Raw genomic sequence first — 21,763 nt, forward strand, 5'->3', positions numbered from 1 at the left:
TTGACACGCTGTGGTGGATGCGCATGAGGCTCTGGTGCCCTCGCCGTGCTACGGGGAGAGCGGCGAGAGAGAAGTTTTGGTTACTTTTCAGGCTGCGTCGAACAAAAAAGAAATGTATTACAGGAAATGCCAAATGGTAATTAGTAAGGACTTGGAAAACTGTGATTAAAAATGGAAACCTGTCCACAATAGTAACAATTGGATATATTTGCGATGTTTTGCACAGACGGCATGGTTTTTCTCGGCTACATTCGTGCCCCCCTAGAGAGCAAATACACTGTGGTCCAGCTCCTAAGGCTGGTGTAAACTGGCCTGGCTGCCTTGCTCCAAGGGAAACACCCGTGCTTTTTCAGCAGCAGAGGATTTGCCCCCCTCTCTCATTTGTCCTAACAGCTCGATAACGAAGTTGTTGCAAGCAAAAAAATAGCCAGGGCCAGTTCCTGCACCCATGTAAGCCGGCCTCGTGCCCTCTCAGTGGGGGATGCTGCTCTGCCGGCCCTGCGAGGCAGTCCTGCCCCTTGGGACGATCGGAGAGGTTACAGCCAGCCGTCCTCCCGGGGTGCATTTATCTGGGAAGGGAGCTGGCATGTCTGGCTAGGAGGGTCTGCACACCCTCCCCACATTGCTGCTCTGCCTCCTTTGGTTTGCTGCCATTTTTTGCCAAAAAGATCTTGCCAAAATCTGAGCAAGGGACTGAGAAACACAGAGGGGCTGTGCTTGGTTCAGCTGCCCCGGTGCTCGGTGTGAACCTCCCAGAGCCCCTGCTTGAACAGTTTCATTTGTACTCGAAGGACTTCCCTGCCCAAATGGTCGCTTGGGTTTCCCAAGTGGGCCAACCGGTGAAATAAAGCTGATTACTTTTCATTACAGATTTAGCCTAATTTATATCTATGGATCTAAAGGCTCAAGGAGCAGTGATGGAAGGGGAATGGCCTCGAAGGAAGGGATTATAAGCCCCCAGCAACAAAACCAAGACTTCTCTTGCTCCTGTGTTGCATGCAGTAGTGGTTTTTGCAGTTGGCATTGCCCCTGCTCCCCTGCTTGTTTTCTCCGTCTCAGGGAGGCACTGCCTGCGCTCTCCCTCCTTGGGTTCACGTGTGATCAAGCAAGAAGCTCCTCTCCTAACTGCGGGTTAAACAAAAAGTGCCGCGGCTATCCCGTAGCCAGAGATGAGATTAGAGGAGACCGCCGGCTAATTGGGACCGGTGGCAGTGACCACGCTTGGCAGATTCAGGCGGGATGCCGATAGGCACCGTCAGACTTGCCGGGACAGCCAGCACACGGCAAACAGGCTGGGCTCCTCCAGCCCTGTGGATGCGCCGGGGTTCAGAGCGGTGTGTGAAAACTTTTCCTTGTTGGAATAGGATTTGCCAGATGTGAAGGCGATGCTCAAGGTGCATCAAGGAAATCGGTGCATTTTGTCCTCCCGACTGAGGACTGGGCTTTCTAGGCACGGCTTGCTCTGGTACTTGAAACGTTGGCACAGGGAAGTCTGCAGTAAACCAGGTATTGCACGTGCTGGTTGAACATAGACTCCTAGGTGGGGCCAACCCAATGGTTCTCCATCACTGTATGCATTAGTAGGCAGGTCACTGCCGTGGGGGTCAGCAAAGGGGCTACATATCATTGGCTTTCTGTTTTCCACTAAGCTGTTGAGAAAAAAAAAATAAATTAAATAAGATCTCCCCACATAAGCTCATTATGTCCAAAACTTTCCCAACTGGTAAGGTCAAAGCGGCAATGAGTCTGGCAGTGCTTGCAGGCATGGCACCTTTTAATGAGGAGTTATTGCTGTCTTTGTGGGGTCTGCTACACCCCTGCCTTTCAGCGTTACCCCGCTGCCGTCACGCTGGGAGGAGGTTGCCTCTTGGCGAGGGACTGGCAGTGAGTCTCTGACCCCTCGCCTATGGGAGGGAGCCTTTCTGGCAGCATCGGGAGGAGAATCCTGACAAACCACGTCCCTGGGCGGCATTGATAACACGTCTGATATGCTGTAGTGTCTAGTTGTGCATTTCACCCTGCGGTTGCCGAGTTTCTACAGTTCTCAGCTGAAATCAGCTGCCTCCATCGAAGATTTTGGCTGTGCACGCAGGAGGGGATCTCCGGGGCAGAACAACGTCCCACACTTGGACATGGCGGCCACAAAGTCGTGGTTGATACTTTGACTCCTTAACGCAGCCAGGCAGCCTGTGCGTTACGGGTGACATTTTCCTCCTTTTTTTTGCTCCAGATCAAACCGAGCTGGTGTGAAGCCCATTTATTTGTCCCTCTTGTGTCATCCTGCCCCTAAGGTTTCACAGGACCTGTCCTGATTTTTCTCCCAAAATTTTCCAGCTGAGAAATACCTTCAATAAAGACGGCAGAGTTTATTCACTGGGTTTGGCAATCACTTCATGGCCCAGGGAAGAAGGATACCAAATAAGAGTCGGGGGCGATAAATAGATGCTGTTTGCTCTCGAAAGCATCCGCTGGAGGTTTACCCAGCCCTGGCCTCTGCTCTCTGTAAGTATTTAGTCTCGCTGGCTGATGGCTCGCTTGCGATACGGTGCTTAACGGCCCGGTTCTGTAGCATATGTGCTCGGCGCATTGATAACCTGCCGTTCGTTAGGGAGTTGGGCCGGGCTGCCCAGCGGCAAAAGTCAGCTCCCAGCCAAGCGGGACTGGCCACTAGCAACGAAAAGCCCCTGGCCTCGTTTTATCACTCGGCACCGTGACCGGTGGCTTTTAATTAAGGCAGAAGGAAATGGGTTTTGGAGGGCGCAGGAGGGGCAGGGATGCTGGGAGGAATTGGCCGTGGTATAAATAAGATGCCAGAGGGAGGAGGAAGGGAGGGCGTGCGCAGCGAGGGTGCCTGGCGTGACAGCACAGATTGGCTTTATTTAGACGCCGGTGCTCCTCCTTTCCCCCCACTTTTTTCCAGGAAGTACAAAAAGAGCCAGAAATAAACCTCCCTGGGCCTACTGCAGGGTCTCAGCTGCAGCAGGGAGGGGATCTGTCTGGAAAACGCTGGGGCGATGCTGCCTTCAAAACAAACATTGCCCTGGCTTTCTTCTGAGATGAAAACCCTTTCTGGGACAGTGACGCTGGTTATTATAGCCCTCTGGATGCTGACTTTCTCACTGCGATAGCTGCGGAGGAATAAAGAGGAGAAAATAAAAACAAAAAAGGAAGGGGAAGGAATGCGAAGCCAAACTAATAGAGTAACTTCTGGCGCTGGCAAGTTTTCATCTTCCAAGGTCAGCCCTGATTTCATTTGGAGAGTGCTTTGCTCTTTTTAGCAGTTTTGGCTATTGCAGCCCTATGTACAAAGGACCATCTGGAAATCTGTTCCCAACTTTAGCAAGTGTTAACATCGAGTTGCCCTGAGCCCGTGTTTGCTCGCTGGCTGCAGCAGCTCTGTGTTGAGCTTGCTTGGGCTTCCGTTCGTATCCCCGACAAGGCAGGGACTGTGTACAGCCCCCTGCGGAGAAGTAAATCAGGCAGGGTGTGCACAAAGCCTTCGAGCTTCCTCAGGAATTTCTAACCCTCCTTTAGTTGTGGGGTTTGGGGCTGGTCTGGATTTTGGGGTGCTTTTTTTTTTCCCCCATCTTTTTTTCCTGCGGGTAGTTGTTGAGCTCAGCTTTTGTTATATGCATTTGAGAGTACAAGAGCGTGTTTCATTTTCCAGATTAGAAAATGCTCAGAGGTATAATCAGGTCCTTCCACAGTATTTAATTATCCATAATTAAAGGCATCTACACAAAGCACCGGATTTTCAAAGACTATTCTTGTGCTACATTGCTAATGAATTAAGTAATTAATTGGCATTGAAAAAATACAATAGGAAACATCAATCTTTTAAAGTAAAGCATTTTTTAGGCGTTTTATAAAATCATTAACTTGTATCAGGTCAGTAGCTGTTCTAATGTCTAAATCCCCCTTCTGGCTTTAAAAAAATTTCTAAAGGACAAAATGAACACAGGAAGAACAAGACACTCTTGCTCAAGAGTGTGAAAACACTCAGAAATGGGGACTTTCATTTGGAAGTCGTTGTCCATCACTTTGCCGCTCTGTCCCGCAGTTCCTTTCCCCGCCAATAAGGTCTGAACCAATTTCCATCACATTTGAGAACGCAGTTTGCAGCCTCAAACGTATCATGCTCCTCCAAGTTTTGTTAAAAATAGTTGTCTGCTGAAGGGGAGAGAGTGACCTGAGTGCTTCCTTCACCTGGGGCAACTGGGCTGCTGCATGGGATGGCCTGGGCTCTCCCCATCACACAGCTGAGTACTGTGCCCTGTACTGCAAATATGAGGGTCAAGAGGCAACAACAGGTTTAATTCCCCCGGTAGACCCACGACCACACATTACTGCGATGAATCTGTTGGGTTTTTCGGGCGCTGTCTGTCTACGGGAGGTGGAACGGGTGGGGGTCCCTGAAGCTGTCCTGCCCTCCCCACCTCTACCTGGGCCAGGAGCACCATCACCCCGCGTCTTTGTGCCACTACAAAAGCCCCTGTAACCAACCACCAAAGCTTGTAGACCTTCCAACAAGAGATGAAAATTTAAGGGCTGCACATCAGGTCGGCGCAGTGCTTAGTGCTTCTGCTGTGGGTTTAGTTTTAATAACCCACAGCCCCTCGAGCAGGGCACTGCCTCTGTGTCTCAGTTCCCCTGTGCACATCCCTCATGGCGGATGCTGCGATGATGACGGGCTCTTGGTTGTGAGCCATTCGAGTACAGTGGTGCCACCGAGACCAGAGAGCGAGTAATAGTTTTATCCAGTAATTAAGTAATAAAAACAGACCGGCAGAATGAGGGGTAACGAAGCATTCTGAAAATTTGGGGGGAAGGGCTGCAGAACCATATATATGCACCATAAAGCCTTTCATCATTCCTATCTGCTACCTTACAGTGCAAAATAACTATCCTGTCCTGGCACATCAGCATAATATCACATGGCATCTGCTCGAGTATAAAAGCCCACATAGATTGTGGTAATGCATTTTGTAGTGGCACCCAGAATTATTAGCAAAGGAAAGGACGATCCTTTTCCATTTGATGATTTCGTTAAATGTAACTATTCACATGCAAAACCAGCACCACTCATTTTATTTTTATTAGCAACCTGACTCTTTGCACGGACCATCAGAAAGCATTGTGCAAATGCCATGGATACCATTAAATTCAGGTAGCGTAATGGGCCCTCAGAAGAGCAAAATTTGGGGACAAAACATGGATTAAAGCTGCTTCTGCAGCTGTTGAAGAAATCCCAGCAGAAGGTTTTGGAGCCCGTTTATTCCAGAGGCACTAACCTCTGCGTGTCTCGATCTGTCCATCAGACCAAGGTGTGCCTGTCCTTGCAGTGGTTTGCTCTCCCCGTGTGTGCCATCGCGGTCCATCCATCCTGCCCCTTCCTCCGCCTCCTGTTCCATCAGGAGCTGCAGATTTTGGCACAGCAGCGCCGTCTCTTGTCTCTCTAACAGCAAGCTTATCAGTTGCTTGGGGTGAGGTCGGAGGGGAGGTGTTCTCTTGCGTTTCTTTTTCCATGTCCCAGGCAGGTAATTAAATTCGCGAATAACTTTCTGCCATTGCGGTTATTCCCTTTCTCCGGGTAATCAACCATTTGTACAGATTGGCATAGAAGTGGGAGCCCTGCCACGGCAGCCTGACCTGAAGGTTGGGGTGCGATTATATTTAACAAACTTAGAAGGATGAAAAAAAGGCAAACCCAAAGGCCGATGCCGCTTGGCTCTGTTAAGCACCCTCCAGAAGAGTCCTTTGACTGGACAGGACCTTTGGTGACTGACTTGGACGTCTAGCGTGTATACACGCACACGTTCAGTAAATTTACCTTTCACTTGGGTCTTGCCTGCCTGTGGCCAATCTGTGTCCATCATTGTGGAGGCTGGGAGGATGGGGAACAGTGGTGAAGACGATGGAGGCCAGGAGGCTGGGCAACGGTGCTGAAGACGGCAGGAGATGGGCTTGCTGTGTCACAGCAAGTGCGAAAATTGGGTTCTGCTCAAAACTGGCAGCAGAAAACCCAACAACTGAAACACGAGCCAGGAGTAGAAAGCAATGGTTTCAGCAGCAGCTTTCTTCTTACATGAAAAGTTTTTGCTTTTCTTTAAAGTTCCATTTCTAACACGATCCCACGTTCAAAACCTTCGTCAGGAAAAGCTGTCGCCAGGTGAAAAAAAAAAAATGGGACTGTGCTGATGCTCTCAAAGCATCACATTTCATCTCACACTGGTTGAAAGGCATAAAGGCATTTTTCTACCAATTGACGTGTTCCCCCAGTCACCTGGATTGCGATGAAGCTCTGTTTTTCAGACAGGAGCTGAAGGTTCGTCCTGAGCTGTGGTTTCCTGCAGCTGAAGAAACCCTCCTGCCACTTGGCAAGGGGTTTGCGCAGGGGTTTACTCATACCAGCGGGCAACCGTTGCCGCGACTAACGCGCGTAGTGCTGCGACTGTCGTCGTGCGTTAACCGCTGTAGTTTCATTATCCGACGGTGGGTTGGGTTTTCAGGAGACTGCACATCTAAATGCACAACTCGGATAAATACATAGTAATCCTGGTTCCATTTTTTTCCCCCTCATTTTGCGTTTTTTTCCTCATGTTTTATACAAAATTAGCACAGTCACGGTTTCCACTTCATTTATGACTGATATGAAAAAAACCCCCACCCCATAAAACATCATGCACAGCTGTAGTGACCAAGTTAGATTCAATTCTGGCTTTATATTGAGTTGATGTGCAGCCAGCTCGCTTCCATACATCATTTGTGATTGCAGTTAAGGATGAAATACTGTTTTAATTCTTACACCAAATGTGGGGTTTTTTTCTGAAGAAAAAAGACATAAAAATGTTAAAATGGGCCATAAAAATCATTAAATTTTCACACCGAGCACAACCAAGAGGTGAATAAGTTGGCTAAAAGCTCAGAAGACCCAGAGAGAAAGTCCCGGTTGTTATTCTTTTGTTGTTAACCTTTGCCTTTGAATGGAGATACCCAGGCAGAGAGCAAAGACCCGGTACTTTTGCAATCAAGGGCTATTTTGCCACTTGCTTCCCTAGATGAGGGTTTCCCCTCACGTCTGCATGGACGAAGAGCTGTTGCTGCCTGCTGGAGCTGCTGTTGCCTGCCAGTGGCTGAGGACGGTGCCTTGGGAGGTGCCCGAACACCGTTGCAGTGGGCAGGAGGAACATCCAGCCACGTCCCTGGCCGATTTTGCCGCTCGACATCCCAATTCCTTTCTTGGGTGACCTGGGAAATAGTAGCCGTAAGGGCATGGTCACCCGGACCGAGCCTGTCCCACGGCACGCGTTGTCCCGTGGCTGCTCTCAGGACCCAAGTTGGCAAGCTGAAGGCAGCAAAAATGCAACAGCATGTTATATATATATCTCTATATCTCTATATATCTCCTGGATATATATTTCTTCACTTAAAGGCTTAGTCTCTGGGAGGTCCAACTTTTCCTCCCTTTGGCTGTTGATTTTACCGGTAACATTGTTAGCTGATGCGGTATTTTAGTAGTAGTTTTATTAATTGATTTCTTTTAAATGGACCTATTTTATACCAGCTCCAAAAGAAACCCCCTCACCTTATTTGCCGTGTTTGAACCATTAAAAGAATTAATGTACCTTCAGCGCTGTTGGAGTTCATTTTGGGAAATATCTATTTAGACAAGTTTTTAAAAGCCTATTACTTACCTGAAAGGTTATAATGACCTAGGAGTAGCTTTCATTGCCTGCAATTAAAATCTACCTATATTTTAAAAAAAATCTGTGGTATTCTCCCAAAGCTTTATGCTGTTGCAAAGAGATTTTTAAGAGCTAATCCTTTTCGTTTGGTCAGGTAAATGTTGAAACATGCATTTCTCACTTAATAGATGGTTATTGCTTTGAGGTGTTACTGTTTTCCTTCTTCAACCTTGAATGTACACAGTAAAAATCTGATTCCAAAAAGCTGTTTTATATGCACAGTAGCTGCCTGTGCAATGCTGAGCACCTTGCCTGTGCCTTTTTTTACCATAAGCTAAAATTTTCAGTGCTGATTAAGGTATTTGCACACGTAGCTCTTTTTAAAATGAAGAGGAATTTGGTGTGCAAATCCCATAGGTGACTTTGAAAATGCCAACCTGCATTTTATATTAAAAGGGGGGGGGGAACCTTATATTTAAGGCTAGATCTGTGGCCTGTAATTTGCTCTTCTGCTGTCTGAGAGCTGATCTGAGACACGCTGTGCGTTGGCTCCTCCGTGACTTTGGTGGCAGTGGTTCGACTTCAATGCTGCCCTCAATTCAGGTGTATTATTCAATCAGCAGAGTGGGTAAATTATTATGAATTTGGTATCAGCTATTAATTAGCACTGCAGCAATGCCTATCCCTGCTGGTCAAGAGTCCATACCCCACCACTGAATCCAGAAACCCAGTAAAATGGGGAAACGGGGAGTGGAGGTTTTGCGGGGCGTTCAAAGTGCACTCAGATGTGCTCCCAGCTTTGGTGTCGGTGCACTTGGGATCAGAAACAGAGAGGCTGGATGCACGGGCTTGGGGGAAATGCCCATACGATGAGGCAAATACCCTTAATCTAAAGCAGCAGGAAACATACCACTTGCCCTCTTTCCTTTAGCATGCCCAGATCAGGTTTATTAGATTATCTGCACTAGTCTTGGGTTGTTAAAAACTGATTAAAAAGGTTTGTTCTCATGGTTGAGACTCCCGGTAGTTTATTATCATATCTCAGTCCACAATATTCCTGCTGGAGGAAAAGTTCCGCTCCTTCTGGGCTTTAACCCTGGGACCTGCCCCGTCTGGCATCCCCTCGTACCTGCCGGCAGCAGTGTCGGCTGCCGGTCATTGGCACCGCTTGTGGCTGATCTGTTTTCTGCAGATGCCTGGTGCTGAACACGCATTTTTCTCCATCATCTGCATGCTGCCTTCCCCGCAGCAAGCCGTGCCAAATGTCTAATCTGGAGCTTCGCTGCCGCCCCGGCGTAGGCAGTGCCGTGTGTCAGAACGCAAACGACGGTGCTGCCCGGGGATGGGCAGGTTGGAGGTGGCCATCAGCCTCGGGCTTGGTCACCGTCATCGTGCTTGAGCATTATCGTGCTCATCCCACGCGCATGGCGGAGGAAGGGGGAAACAGGGCTGCGATTTTGGGCTGGTGCTTATGAACTGTCGAAGAGCCGCTATCTTTATTTAACTTGCTGAGTGATCATCTCAAGTCTGTCCGCACAGCTCACATCTGTATTGGCGCTGGTAGACGTCACCGCTCCTAAACAGACTGCTTTTAAATTGCACCCATAGATCTTCCTTGCACCAAAACATTCCTGCTCCAGTATTTAGTGATGCCTGAAGTTATGTCTCCACATCAAATTAAGTAACTGTGCTATCAATAAGGAGGAGTAATGCAGTGTATTCCCTTCTGGATGTCGCCCTGTCCCTCATTTGTTTGCCGCTCCTGATTAAGATGGATAATGAGCTATCGGTAATTTTCTAACCGTGGTGCAAAGCAGCAAGGATTAAATCAGTCTGTGTCACTGGGAGCCAGGTCATAATTTAGGGAACTTGAGTGGGCCCCCTGCATTCATTAGACTCCAAGGCAGCAGATGCTTGGGGTTTTCTGAGCAAAGCCCGGATTGATGTGAACATCTCTGCACGTGGAGAGACGGAAGGTGACGTGGGGCCACCAGGAGATCCCTGTCCTGCTGGGCTGGCTGAGAGCTGGAGGTGTTTTTTATCTCATTTATTGTGCTGGCTTCATCGCTGGTGGAAGTCAGTGGAAAGGCTCCCGTTGCCCTGAATTTAGCTTTTCAGCTCGGTCTCACCTTTTTTTAATGCACTCCTTATAATGATGTAGGGCTTGCTTAGAGTGAGCAACTTGGATTTAGAGTGGAGAAAGATACTGCAGAGATATATATATATTTTAATGCGGAGATTAAATAACTTTTAGGCATCTTCAGGCATCCAGCAATGTGAGTTACGGCTGGAAAAATCTCTCATGTAAATAGGCAGTGCTTGAGAAGGGCTGTTAGCATCGTCTTGTGAGGAGTGAAATATGCAGGAACGATGGAAAAGAGCTGCAGATCAGCTTCGGAGGAGATTAATTCTTTGGGGCAACGGTGCGCAAGATTGAAAGCTCGTGGGTGGCTAGGAGATACCACCACTTGACTCCAAGGAGCTTTTAGCCAGAGCCAGCAGGCTTTGTCCACAAAGAAAAAAAGAAAAGGCTCTCATTTTGCAATGTTTTAGATAGATAGATAACAGAGTGAAATTTGGGGCATTTATTAGAGGTGCCATCTCTCCATGGGTGGCTGGACAAGGCAGCAAAGGAAGAGTGAACCTTCCACCTCAAGGAGGTGACACTTGTTACCACGGCTAAGAGCCATCATCCTGCGATACTCTGCTTGAAAGTGGAAACATCCCAGGCAGAAGGTGGCCTTGTCACAGAAACATCTCATGGTCCATCGTTGCACGTGGTTCCTTTCAGCAGAGAGGACAGGAGGGACATACCCACCTTGCTGGGAGCTCTTCGCAGAGAAGCAAGTACTGTCTGTGCTGGTGAATGAAGGCCGGAGTAGGCTGAGATTTGGTGGGAAAGCTTGCGCAAACCTCCTCTCCTGGGAAAACACTGGCTGAAAGCAAAGGAACAACAAAAAAAAGGCTCTGGGAAATGTATCTTTCAAACTTCCTTGGCTTTGCTTAAATGTATACAGACACACGCATACATACCTACATACTTCAGGTCAGTGCAAGGCTTTGTTTTGGCATTTTAAAACATCAACCAAAAAAAAATAAAAGAGGCACAGAGGAATTCCTGAGCGTTTGAATGGCAGAGGGGCAGGGGGGCAGCTGGGGGCACCGCTAGCCCTGTGCTCGCTCACACCTCCTCCCCAAAGCTTTCCGTGCCTGCCTTGGCTTTCATCCCTCAACTCATGGGGAGGATGGGACAAAACCCGCAGCGATGCCATCCCGGCATCCACTCGCTCGTGGGCCTGTTGCCAAAAAAACGGCGCCGCTTTTGCCTTCCCCCCTCCCCAGTTCGCCGCCTGCCCCACTGCGAGACGGAGCCCCCCCCCCCCCCCCCCAGATGGAGACGCCGCCTTCCTGGCAGCCACCGCGCCGAGTAGGGCTTCCTTACACCCGCACGATGCGATTGCCATCCAACGGGTCTGCGGCGGCGTGGGAGGGGATTAGCAGACGATAGCTTGTTTGTGCTGGTGACCAACTTCCACCTACCCACGCTGAAAACATTGACGTGCTCCAGCGCGCAGCGCTTCCAAGCTGAGATGCGCAGCCGATTAGCATTTGGGGTGGCAGATGGCTCTGCAAAGTGTTTTGCTTACGGCGGCGAGGACTGACACCTCCAGCATCCCCCGCCTGCCTGCTGTAGGGATTTTTAATTTGTGGCGCCGAGGCTGGCGCGGTTTGGTGGACTCGGCTCCTACTCCGTCCCGAAGACAGAGCAGCATCCAGATTTTATTGGGGTGGTGGCCGAGGCGTTGATGCAGCCTCCACGTTTGGGTGCAGGCAGCTTAGGAGAGTTCGTCTGCTGCCAGAGAGGGTGAGCGGGCTGGAAAGGGGCTTTCAAAGACTTGCTGGTGACCTGGATGGGGGCACTGACCTGAAACGGTCCTGTTTACAGCCCTGCAAGGAGCCTTTGTGCAGGTTGGGTGGGGATGGACTTGGGCTATAGGGGAGTCCGGGGGGCGGGTATTTTCACTTGGTGTACGTATTTGGAACATGTGGGATGAATAGATGTCCTCTCGTCTGCAAAGAGCTGTGTCCTCCATAGCCTGGGGGACGTGGACATCACCTCCAGGAGCAGGGAGGAGGCAGAGCCGCGGTGTACTCCTTCCCTCCTGCCACCACTAAGAAGCAACCAGCCACAGACCAGGGGTTAGACCTGGGTGTTATTGGGGTGTAAACTCACCCCCCACACGCCACAGTCGCGGCAGCCCCGTTTCCGAGGTGCCCTCGGGCTTCGGCGGTGCTTTGAGCTGGGACCTTTGCCTTCAGCCTCTTTCTAACACAAAAGAGCTCCCAGGCTGTTATCTTTTGGTGGGGTTTTCAGTCCCCCCTGCAGAGCATCGCCAAATTTAATTTTCAGTAAGGCAAAGCTCAGCATCGGCAGCTGACTGCTTTATGTCTCACCTCTGGCTTCACCCGCTGCTTTCTCCTCCCCGCGGGGAGAGGGGGGCAGGCAGTCTCGGTACCAGGCAGCGAAAACAAGACTTCTTCCCTCCTCGACTCATTAATTAAAGCCACAAATTGAGGTCTTTCCTTGCAGTCTGAAGTGATTGCATAAATAGCATTGACGAAGCTAAAGGACCATTTGAAAAGATCCTGCAGGATCAGCACAGAGGAGCTGTGTTAACCTCCAGAAACCAGGGCTGTCATTAAAAACAAGATGCTGTTTTTTCTTCCCCCGGAGCGCAGAGTTCAGCCCGGACATGAAAAAAGTCGCAAGGTGCAGGCAGCCGGCGATTTCTGCCCTCTCCACCAGAGCCGGGGGTCACTTGTATTTCTGCTGTGTTTTGCCTGTTTCTCTGTTGGAGGGTTGTCCATGAGCATCCTTGTGTGGGTTTCAGGGTGTGATCCTCACCTGGTCGTTGCTCTGTGAGTGGTTTTTTCAGCCAAGCAATGCTGGGAGTGCCAGACGCCAGCACTGGAGACCACATGGCTATGGCATGGGACGGTCATGCTGCAGACCGTGTTTCATGGAGACATGCAAAGACAAATCCGCCTTCCCACTGAGAGGACATCTGGGCCACGTTCACTAGAAATGGCCCCCCCAGTTTGGTGCAGCTTGCCAGCAGTAGATTCCCATGCCCTACTGCATTCATGGTCAAGCTCCAAAAGCAAAGTGGTCAAGACTCATTCAGCTGAATGAGCGTCCATGGGGGTGTTTTTAGGCTGTATCCATTCCTAAATACTGCCGGGAAACACCGCCGTCTTCTGCTTATCCCTTGCAACTTTAGTTGCGGGGGACATCATACGGGAGCCTGAGGGATGGCTGGCTAAATTGAGTTGCCATTTAGCGGCTATCTAAATTACTGGTGCAAGGTAGATAAGCCTAGCCACCAGCACCTCTCTCCTTGACATTATCCATTGACTGAATAAGCTGGATTCTCTTGGAGTCAACCTTAATATTTCCTAAAGGGATGGGGAGACTCTTAAAGGAGTTAGGACATAGGATTATCATCAGAAAATATATAACTAATATATGTTAGTTCCTTGCCGAACTAGGATGTTGTATCATGAGAAGTTCCAGTGAAGGTGATGAGCTTGGCTTGGTGCAAGATGCTATTCAAGGCAAATCTGAATATCACAGCTGGCCTGGAGTGATTCGTACTTGCTCGCGGTGCTTAACATTTGCTTTCCTTTTATTGCTTCTTTGCACACACAAAGCTAAATTCAGAGCTGCTGTAAGCCACAGGCAAAGCTGTTGAGTTCAGTAAAACCCACTCGAGAAGCAACGGGGAGTCCGCAGCCCCCAGGAGCCGGGCTGGTGTCCACACCGAGCACCTCCAAAGCATCAGCGTGACACCGTATGCTCGTGGCACTGGAGAGCATCAAACCCCACGCTCCTGCCATTTCCAGCTTTAACTCACCATCCGTGCGGGATGCTCCTGAATTCAGATGTGTTCCTCTGCATCCCCATAGTGCTGTGGTGGGGACCGTGCAGATGTGGTTTGCTGGGGAGCTGGGATGGCTGCTCCTCTTGCGTTTGGACGTGAGTTTTTCCCAGCGTGATAGCATCTGATCTGGGGGGTTTGGGGTTGCTTTGAAGCACCACTGTGCCACTGAGTCCTGAGAGGACTTAATCTCACACCCTTGGGTAGCGTTGCATGACATAGCAGGAGCACATTAACGCCCGTGCATGGGATCAGACCATACCAGAGGTGCAGTCCAGCAGCACAATGTGGATCGTCACCCAGGTATCTGGTCTTACACGTTCGGATGCACAATTTGCTGTCGGTCTTCCCAAACAACAAACCATATATGATTTTTCTCTTCGCGCTACATCTCTCCCGTCAAGACAGCATCTGAACGTCCCTAATATATCTCCATAAAAATCTTCACAGTTGTTCTAGCAAATGGCCCGGAGTGCTGTGGTCTTTTATGAGTATTAATTATGTTACGCAAAGCAAATCTCACCATTACGTTGTCTGTGGGAGCAGCAAACTTCTCCCATCAGTCTCCCTGAGCAAGGGAAAAAGGGTGATTACTGTCCTGTTTTCATCGCAGCCATGGCTTAAGATGCTTTTACAAAGACCAGGATGACGGCCCTTGCCCAAAGCAGCTTCTTGTTCCTACTGCTGTTATCATAAGTAACTTTCTCGATGTTCTTGACATGTCATCAAATGTTTCTGAGCAGCGCCTCCCTTCGAATAATAATAAAAAACCCCCCGTTACTGTGCTGTTCTGTCCCATTCTTTGTGATTTTTTTTACATCAGTTCGGCAGATCCTGGTCTCAGGATCTCCTCTGAGCAGCATGAAGCCACAGTGGGGAGAGCTCAGGACAGTCCCCAGCAGCGTGGGTTTGGGGCACTGAGCTTTGGAATTTTGGGAGGTTGATCTAAGGGAGATGAAAAAAAATATTAAGGAGTCTGATTAGCTCTTCTGCAGAGCAAAAGCAGGTCTTGGTTTCTGGTGGCCTTACAGGCTGCAGCTCCTCTAAGGCACAGCGCAAGCCACGTAGCATCCCCGGGTGCTGGATGTTGTCGCTGGCAGTGGATTAGCTGTTGGCTCTATAAAACCCAAGGTCGCTGGAAAACTCCCCGGTGACTTCTGCCATAGAAAATGCCACTTGTCTGGGGCATATTTTCAACTAAATTTCAGCAGTGTCCCTCTCCGAGTGCATCTTTCTCATGCCTCAGCCACGGGTGCGATGCTCACTGCCTCCCACCAACGGGATCCACTTTTCCAGTGGGAGAAATTTAGATGGGAAAAAAAAGGGGCTGGCTGACGGTGACGGTGCTGGAAAATTGGATTTCAGTGATTCCAGTCAGTGGGAATTGAAGTTGAATTAGCAGAAATGGCGTGTGTAAATTTTGCCTTCCGTTTGAAATCCACATTTCTATAGGGGTGGGGATAGCAGGGGGCGAGGAGAGGATGCAAAAATGCTCCATCCAGCTTGCTGTGGTGGGCAAAAGAAAACATTTCACTCTGGCAATGCAGAGGTGGCTATTTTGAGAGAGTGCTGGGCAAAAAAAACAGGTCCAGAGCAGTGGTAGTGTTGGCCTAAATTAAAAGTACTAAGGTCTGACAGAAGAGATGGATGTCCCGAAACGGCAGCAAAACATCTCATAGGAGGGCAGATGTCAGTAGAGCTCAAAGCCAGGCTTTCATCCATTTTGCTAAAAGCCAAGAAAAAGGAAAACAAACCCACTTGCTGTAATTTTCCCCTCGGTTCATCCTCTGACTACAGCTCCTTCCTTAGGTGTGCTCAGGTGATGTTTGGCCGGCCAGCCCAGGGATGCTCGGTGCTGCTTCAGCAAGGGCTGGTTTGGCCATCCCCTGATGTTCCTCCCAGCCTTCAGTTCCTAGGATTTATCCAAAATAGCCATAATTTTTCCTCTTCCCTTCACCCTGTCTCTTTGGGGAGGGGGGTGGCAGCATCCCAGCCCCTTTAAGGGAGGGGGTTGGCAGCATCCCACAGATTTTCTGTTAGACACAGAGGCGCTTGCCAAGTCCTTCCTGGCTTGATAGATGCCAGAGATCAGAGGGGCAGATTATTAGTGTTTAATTACTATTTTGCAGAGCTGCCCTATGTCCTTGGCTGGGGCAGGGACGTTGCTGCTGTGGTGCTGTCCCCAAAATGGGTCATCCCTCCTCCGCCGGGGACCTCGAAGGCATGGGTGATGCTTTTAGTACCTCCCCCTCATCCATCTTCTCTTTTTGTCGCGGTGTCTGCTTTCTGCTTCTCAGCTCTGGGACAGGGACATTAATGAGGGGTGTTTAACGATTCTTTATTTTCCAAATGACCCCCCTGGGGAAGCTCAAGAGGGAGAAGGGACCTGGGGCTGCCAGGAGGAGGAGGAAGGGCAGTTGTGGCCATGATGGAGCAGCTACGGGATGGACAGATAAGCAGGATGCAAGGAAAAATAAGCTTTTCTCCAGTTTGCAGTTCCCCTTTGGCCAGTCCCAACTCGCTCGCCCTCGGCTCACCGTGCCCCCGAGCTGAGCTCTGCCCCTGCAGCGTTTCAGCACAGGGATGCAGTCAAAACCCTGCTAAGAGGGCACGGGGTCCCCAAACCCAGGCCATGTGGCGAAGGTTGGCCCACCTGAGAGTGAGAAAACACACCAGCTCCCGTCGCCGCCGGCCTCCCGCGTATTTTTAGCGGCGTTGAACAGACCGGCGGTGCTATAAATCCACCGCCGTTCAGCACCCGGAGAAGGCTGTGTCTGGAGACACGTGTGGGTGTCGAGGCAGTATTGGCTTCTCAAATGAGATGATTAACAGGCAGCCGCAGGGCAACAAGAGAGAAAACAATCGTCCCTTTTCCTTGCCACCCTAATCTCTGGAGGAAGCTTTTTGTTTAAATTTTAATGAAAAGGGGTTTTTGCTCTGGGAGCAAGCTGCTGCACGGAGGCTGCCCATCCTGGACATCCCCAACATCGGCAGGCAATCAGAGCATCCTATTAAAGAGGGACAGGCACTTATTTCAACTTTAAATACAGCCAGCCACAATTATTGGCATTTTCATTGCATTTGAGCAGCAGACATTTAACAGCAGAAAATGAGCCGACCTGATGGCGAAGGCCGTGCTGGGTGTCATCACACAACAACACCCACCACCAGACTTGATGAAGCAGAGAATTAAAATCTGTGATGAAGAGCACAGGCAGCGGCACGGGGCAGCCAGTGCAGGGACCCGAAAGCTGTGGGAAGACGTGACAACTTCAGTGGGTTGCCAGAGAAACACCGCAGTTGGGATCACAGCCTTTCCAACCGGGATCGTGTCTTCCGGAGAGATGCCAACTTCAGAAACCTTCAGCTTGTGACCAAAATGGGTCATGACTTTTTCAACCACATGCATGTAAAGAAAAACACATATAGTCTGTATGTGTGCATATGTAGAGTTCGGCTTTTCTGTATCGCTGCGTGCCCTTGGCTGGTAACCCCTGGCTTTGAAGTTCTTTGCACCATTGAATGACTGAGGTTGGAGGAGACCTTTGGAGGTTGTCCCGCCCAAAGCCCAGCTCAAAGCAGACTTAAAACATCCCCACGCCCAGTGCAATGGTCCTCAACTGCCAGCAGACCAGTGTAGCCTGAACTCTAGTTCAACAAGCGATGTTGAATTCCCTTGTCTGGAGCAAAAGCCTGCTTCTTCCTGGCGTCCTGACAGACTCGTGCGCTGGCCGGGCAAAGGAGGAGGCATCATCCCCTGTCCACAGAGACGCAGACCTTCCCGGCACCACAGCCTGCCTTCCCAGGTCCTGACTGTGGAAGGAAGCAGCAGCCCTGGGGTACACCCAGTCACCCCAAATTCTGGTACAGGAACCATCAGCGGCATCTTTCTGAGGCCCTTCTGCTGTGGCTACATTAAGACAGATGTGAAGAGTTGCTGTAGAGCTGATCTACGTTTGAAGAGGCCCTTAATAAAGCCAGGAGGTCGCTTCGACACAAACAACATTTGGCACCGTTTGGCTCGGCACCAACCTGAATTGCCTGCATCTGGTTAAGCCCAGCCCTGTCAAACTCGTGGCCTGTTGAGCTTAAACATCCTGAGAAGCATCTTAATAAAGTCAGGGCACTAATAATCAGCGAGATGAACTAGTGATAGGACGAGAGGAAATGGCCTCAAGTTGCGCCAGGGGAGGTTTAGCCTGGATATTAGGGAATTTTACTTCACTGGAAGGGTGCTCAAGCATTGGAACAGGCTGCCCAGGGAAGGGGTTGAGTCCCCATCCCTGGAGGTATCTAAAAGACGTCTGGATGAGGTGCTTAGGGACATGGTGTAGTGGTGGCCTTGGCAGTGTTAGGTCTACGGTTGGACTCGATGATCTTAAAGGTCTTTTCCAACCTATACGATTCTGTGATTCTGTGATTCTGTGATTCTGTGAATAGTTCTCTGATACTATAAAAGGTGAGACCCAAGCATGGGGTTGGCTACAGCTCAGCCTGTTTCCAGCCACACAGGGACCCTATTTTCCCTTTCGAACAGTCTTAAGCCTTATTCTAAGCACTAAGGACTTGCCTGTAATTTCATGTCTGTACACGCTCTCATCTTTCGAATGTGCCTTGTGCACCGGAGGCATAGATTAAAACCGGTGGCCAGCCCAGGGGTGACATTTCGGAGCAGCACTTGAGCCACGAGAGACTTTCCAAATGTCTTTATGCTTCCCTGATGCCACGAATGTGACCGCCCCGATTTTTCTTTCCCTGTGCTGCTGGCTCGGACATTAATTCCCAGCGCTAAGCGATGCAGGAGCAAGAGGGGAGGCGGAGAGGTTTGCAGAGGGACAGCTGGGCAATGGGTATTCACCGAGCTTTTACGAGAAGGAGGAAAATAAGATCCTTGCTGACTTGCTGCTCAGCTTTGATATTGTGTAATAAAGAAGCCAAAAAAATTACCAATAATGAGCAGATTAAAGGAATCGCCCTTGAGAAAAAACAGATTTTATCAGAAAGCTTATTTGGGAGGTGAATTATTTTTGCTAATTTGATGCCATCGTCCATTTATGGTTAACAGCCCCAAGCTGGTGGGGGTCTCTGGGGTTACTGGGCGTTCGGGCACGGCTGCTGCAGTCCTGGGGATGAATCAGCTCTCGTCCCTGCAGCTCAGCGCAGGCTCGCTGGGTTAGAGCAGTGAAAGCTGGTCTGTGTCCTGATGCTTGTCCTCATGGTCTTGTCCATCTCGCAGCCAAATCTTAGGAGAAAGCGATACTAAAGTAGTGGGCAACTGAGTAGTAAAAGCTGGGTGCCTCGATGGGGCATCCAATGCCATTTGTACTAGTGGTTGGGTACAAAAACAGGAGAAGGAAAGTTTTAAGGCAAATTATTTTTTTATTTAGTGCCTGAGGGCACAAAAAAAAAAACCTGAGACAAGTGATGGGTGTGGGGCAAAGCTGGGAGAGTCGCTGCTGATTTCGGCAGTGGCGAGGTTGCAGCCGGAGCACAGCGAGGGGCTGGGGCTGAGCGCCTGCCTGCTCCCAGGCGCTTACAGCAGAGCTGCTGCACCCAATTTAAAAACAACAACAAAAAAGTATTTATTTCTGTTACTCCCATGTGTTTTTGCAGGTCCGAACTGCTTTGCAGGAACCACAATAATTCCCGCCGGCATTGAGGTGAAGGTGGACGACTGCAACATCTGCCACTGCCACAACGGGGACTGGTGGAAGCCGGCGCAGTGCTCCAAGCGCGAGTGCCAGGGCAAGCAGGCTCTGTAGCGGCAAAACCCCCCGCCAGTGGCACCGCCGGGCTAACAGCCCGCCGATGACGATGACAACGACAATGAAGGAATGGCTTCGATGCTGCACATGCGTCCGACCGACCGCCAGCTGCAACAGGGTCACCAGCAAAACCTGTGAGGGTTTCACACAAGCAGAGATTTTACTCGCGGGGAAGGGTTTCCCTCTCCCCCTCCTCCTGCTCTTCTCTCGCTTTACACACTATGTAACCGGTATCTAGGTATCTACTCTGCTTTTGTAATTATCAGTGCTTGATAGGGATGCGGTGGTCAGATTTGGGGAGGAAAAAGCAAAAACGGCCCACGCAAGTTCTTGGACTGGTGACGCCTCCGAGACACCGATCGATTCACCGCTCTCACTTTCTACAATGTGGATCGTGGGGTTTTCACATTTATTTATTTAAGGTTTTTTTGCTATTGTGATTTTTTTATTTTTCTTTAAAGCCTCTTCCTAAGCTGGGATCGTTGGGGCAATACAGCTATGAGTGAAGCGATGGATCGTTTTTATCGTGTCTATTGGGGGGGGGCCCAGTAAAGACAGGAGGGAGGTAGAAATTAAAAGGGGAAGAAGGGGTTAAAAAAAACCTGACTGGAATGTGACCTGCAGAAGGACTGAGGTAGATGCACAGGTATACGACCGGACACCCAAGACACAAGCTGTATCTGTGTTACACTTTCTCCACTGAGTGGGGACAATAAAGTCGAAGACACTTACACAGTCACCGTGACCTTGATCGGAGCCAGAGCCAACACCGGCTGCGCGGGCAGGCGGGGGCGGCGAGCCAGAAAGCCTTGGAAAGGCACCAAGAAAGCAACATCTTCCCTGGGTTGTCTCTGTGCGCTGCCTGGCTGGGGCGTCGGTGGCGGAGCAAAGGGAAGAGGGTCCAGCTCTGCCGAGGCTCCACCAGCTCTTGGGCTGAGCAGGCGTTCGCCTGCCTTGCCCCATCCCTGTTTTGCCGGCGCCAAGGCTGCTCTCGCTGGAGCCAAGGGCGTTTCATTGACTTCAACGACAGTGGGACTCGGCCGTCACGAGCCAGAATTAAAATATCTGATCCCCTGTCTGCCCATCACCCTTAGGGAGGTTTCCAGCAACGTCCCATCACTGTTGCCACCACTAAACCGGCTCAGCTGGCGGGTAGGACCCTTTGCTGCCGGGCGAGGGAGCTGCCGTGGCTCTCCCCCAGTCCCGTACTGCTGGGGATAAAGCAAGCCAGGGTGCACGGGGGGCTGGGGACGGGCTGGCCGCGTCCGTGGGAATCGGCTCCTGGTGAAGGGTCTCTCCAGAAAATAGCTACGTGCCTGCCTGCTGGGAGGAGAGGTCCCTGCGGTCCCTGCCAGCAGCGTCCATCGCTCCAAGGAAGGGTCCCCTTCGGGCTTTTTGGCACCTCTTGTTTTCTCAGGCTGCGGCTTCCAAGCGATACTGAGAGAAAAGCCACCAATGTCATTTCCCTGCTCTGCCCTGCCCAGGTGAGCGCAGGAGCCTTTCCCATCACTGTCCACACTTGATTTGCTGCTTTTTGGCCATGGCCATTAGGGCAACGGTGCTTATTGTGTTCAGGCTTCAGTCCAGCACCTGCCGTTAACAGCGACGGCAGCAAATCCTCCTTACAGCATCCTCCACCAAAGTGGATCAGCACGGTCGGTCTCAGTTTATGCACACTGTTGCCTTTATGTTTTTATTTCTTCCCTGTTTTTGCGTTTTACCCGAGGGCAGGGCGTAGGACAAGCGCTGGCACAGTGATTGCCATATTTCGGCGGAGCATTGGCTTCCTGCGATTTGAACTGGTACCATTAAAGAAGTCATTGCCACATTTCTTTGTAAGCTGTTGCCTGTCAATGACTATCCGGTTTCAAAATTTTCAAACAATAGTGTGCCTGAAACTAGTGAGAAAAAAACCACAACTATTCTGTAAAAAATGGGGGGTCTAGAAACAATATTTGATGTGTAAAAGACTATATTATTAAAAAATTATTTTGTTAAATATAAAGTGTGTGAACCAGCAACACCCCCCCCCCAAATTATATATTTGTGGCGTATTTTACTCTGCTGATCTTCTCCCCTCAGCTCCTAATTCCCCGTCCCATCCCGTGCTCCAGCCCCGTCCCATCCCGTGCTCCAGCCCCGACTCTCTGCAGCGTTGGTGAGCGCAGGAATGCAGCGGGGGTGGGAGGAGCGGGCTTGGAGCCTTGAAACGGCTGCTGAAGTCCTTCGGATGGGACGGGCTGCCCAGGGAGCTCCTCAGCAGTACCTCAGTAAATCGGCCTTGCTTTGTCGCAAGATCCCTGCCAAAGCGGGATTCCCTTCTGGGGAGCCGTCGCGGACCAACACGCCTCCCAGGCTCCCGCTTTAACCTCCA

General features: G+C 50.3%; 1 protein-coding gene across 2 annotated transcripts in view; it reads left to right on the top strand.

Moving 5' to 3' along the window:
* VWC2L (von Willebrand factor C domain containing 2 like) overlaps positions 1-20,474 on the top strand; it is a 55,470-nt gene extending 34,996 nt beyond the window's left edge. For both annotated transcript variants that reach the window (XM_072875062.1, XM_072875064.1), the window contains one exon: positions 19,238-20,474. In XM_072875062.1, the coding sequence (XP_072731163.1) occupies positions 19,238-19,386 (149 nt within the window). In that variant the 3' untranslated portion in view covers positions 19,387-20,474. The remainder of the gene's footprint in view (positions 1-19,237) is intronic.
* The last annotated feature ends 1,289 nt before the right edge of the window (positions 20,475-21,763 follow it).

Source organism: Ciconia boyciana, chromosome 10, assembly GCF_034638445.1.
Source record: "Ciconia boyciana chromosome 10, ASM3463844v1, whole genome shotgun sequence".
Taxonomy (NCBI): domain Eukaryota; kingdom Metazoa; phylum Chordata; class Aves; order Ciconiiformes; family Ciconiidae; genus Ciconia; species Ciconia boyciana.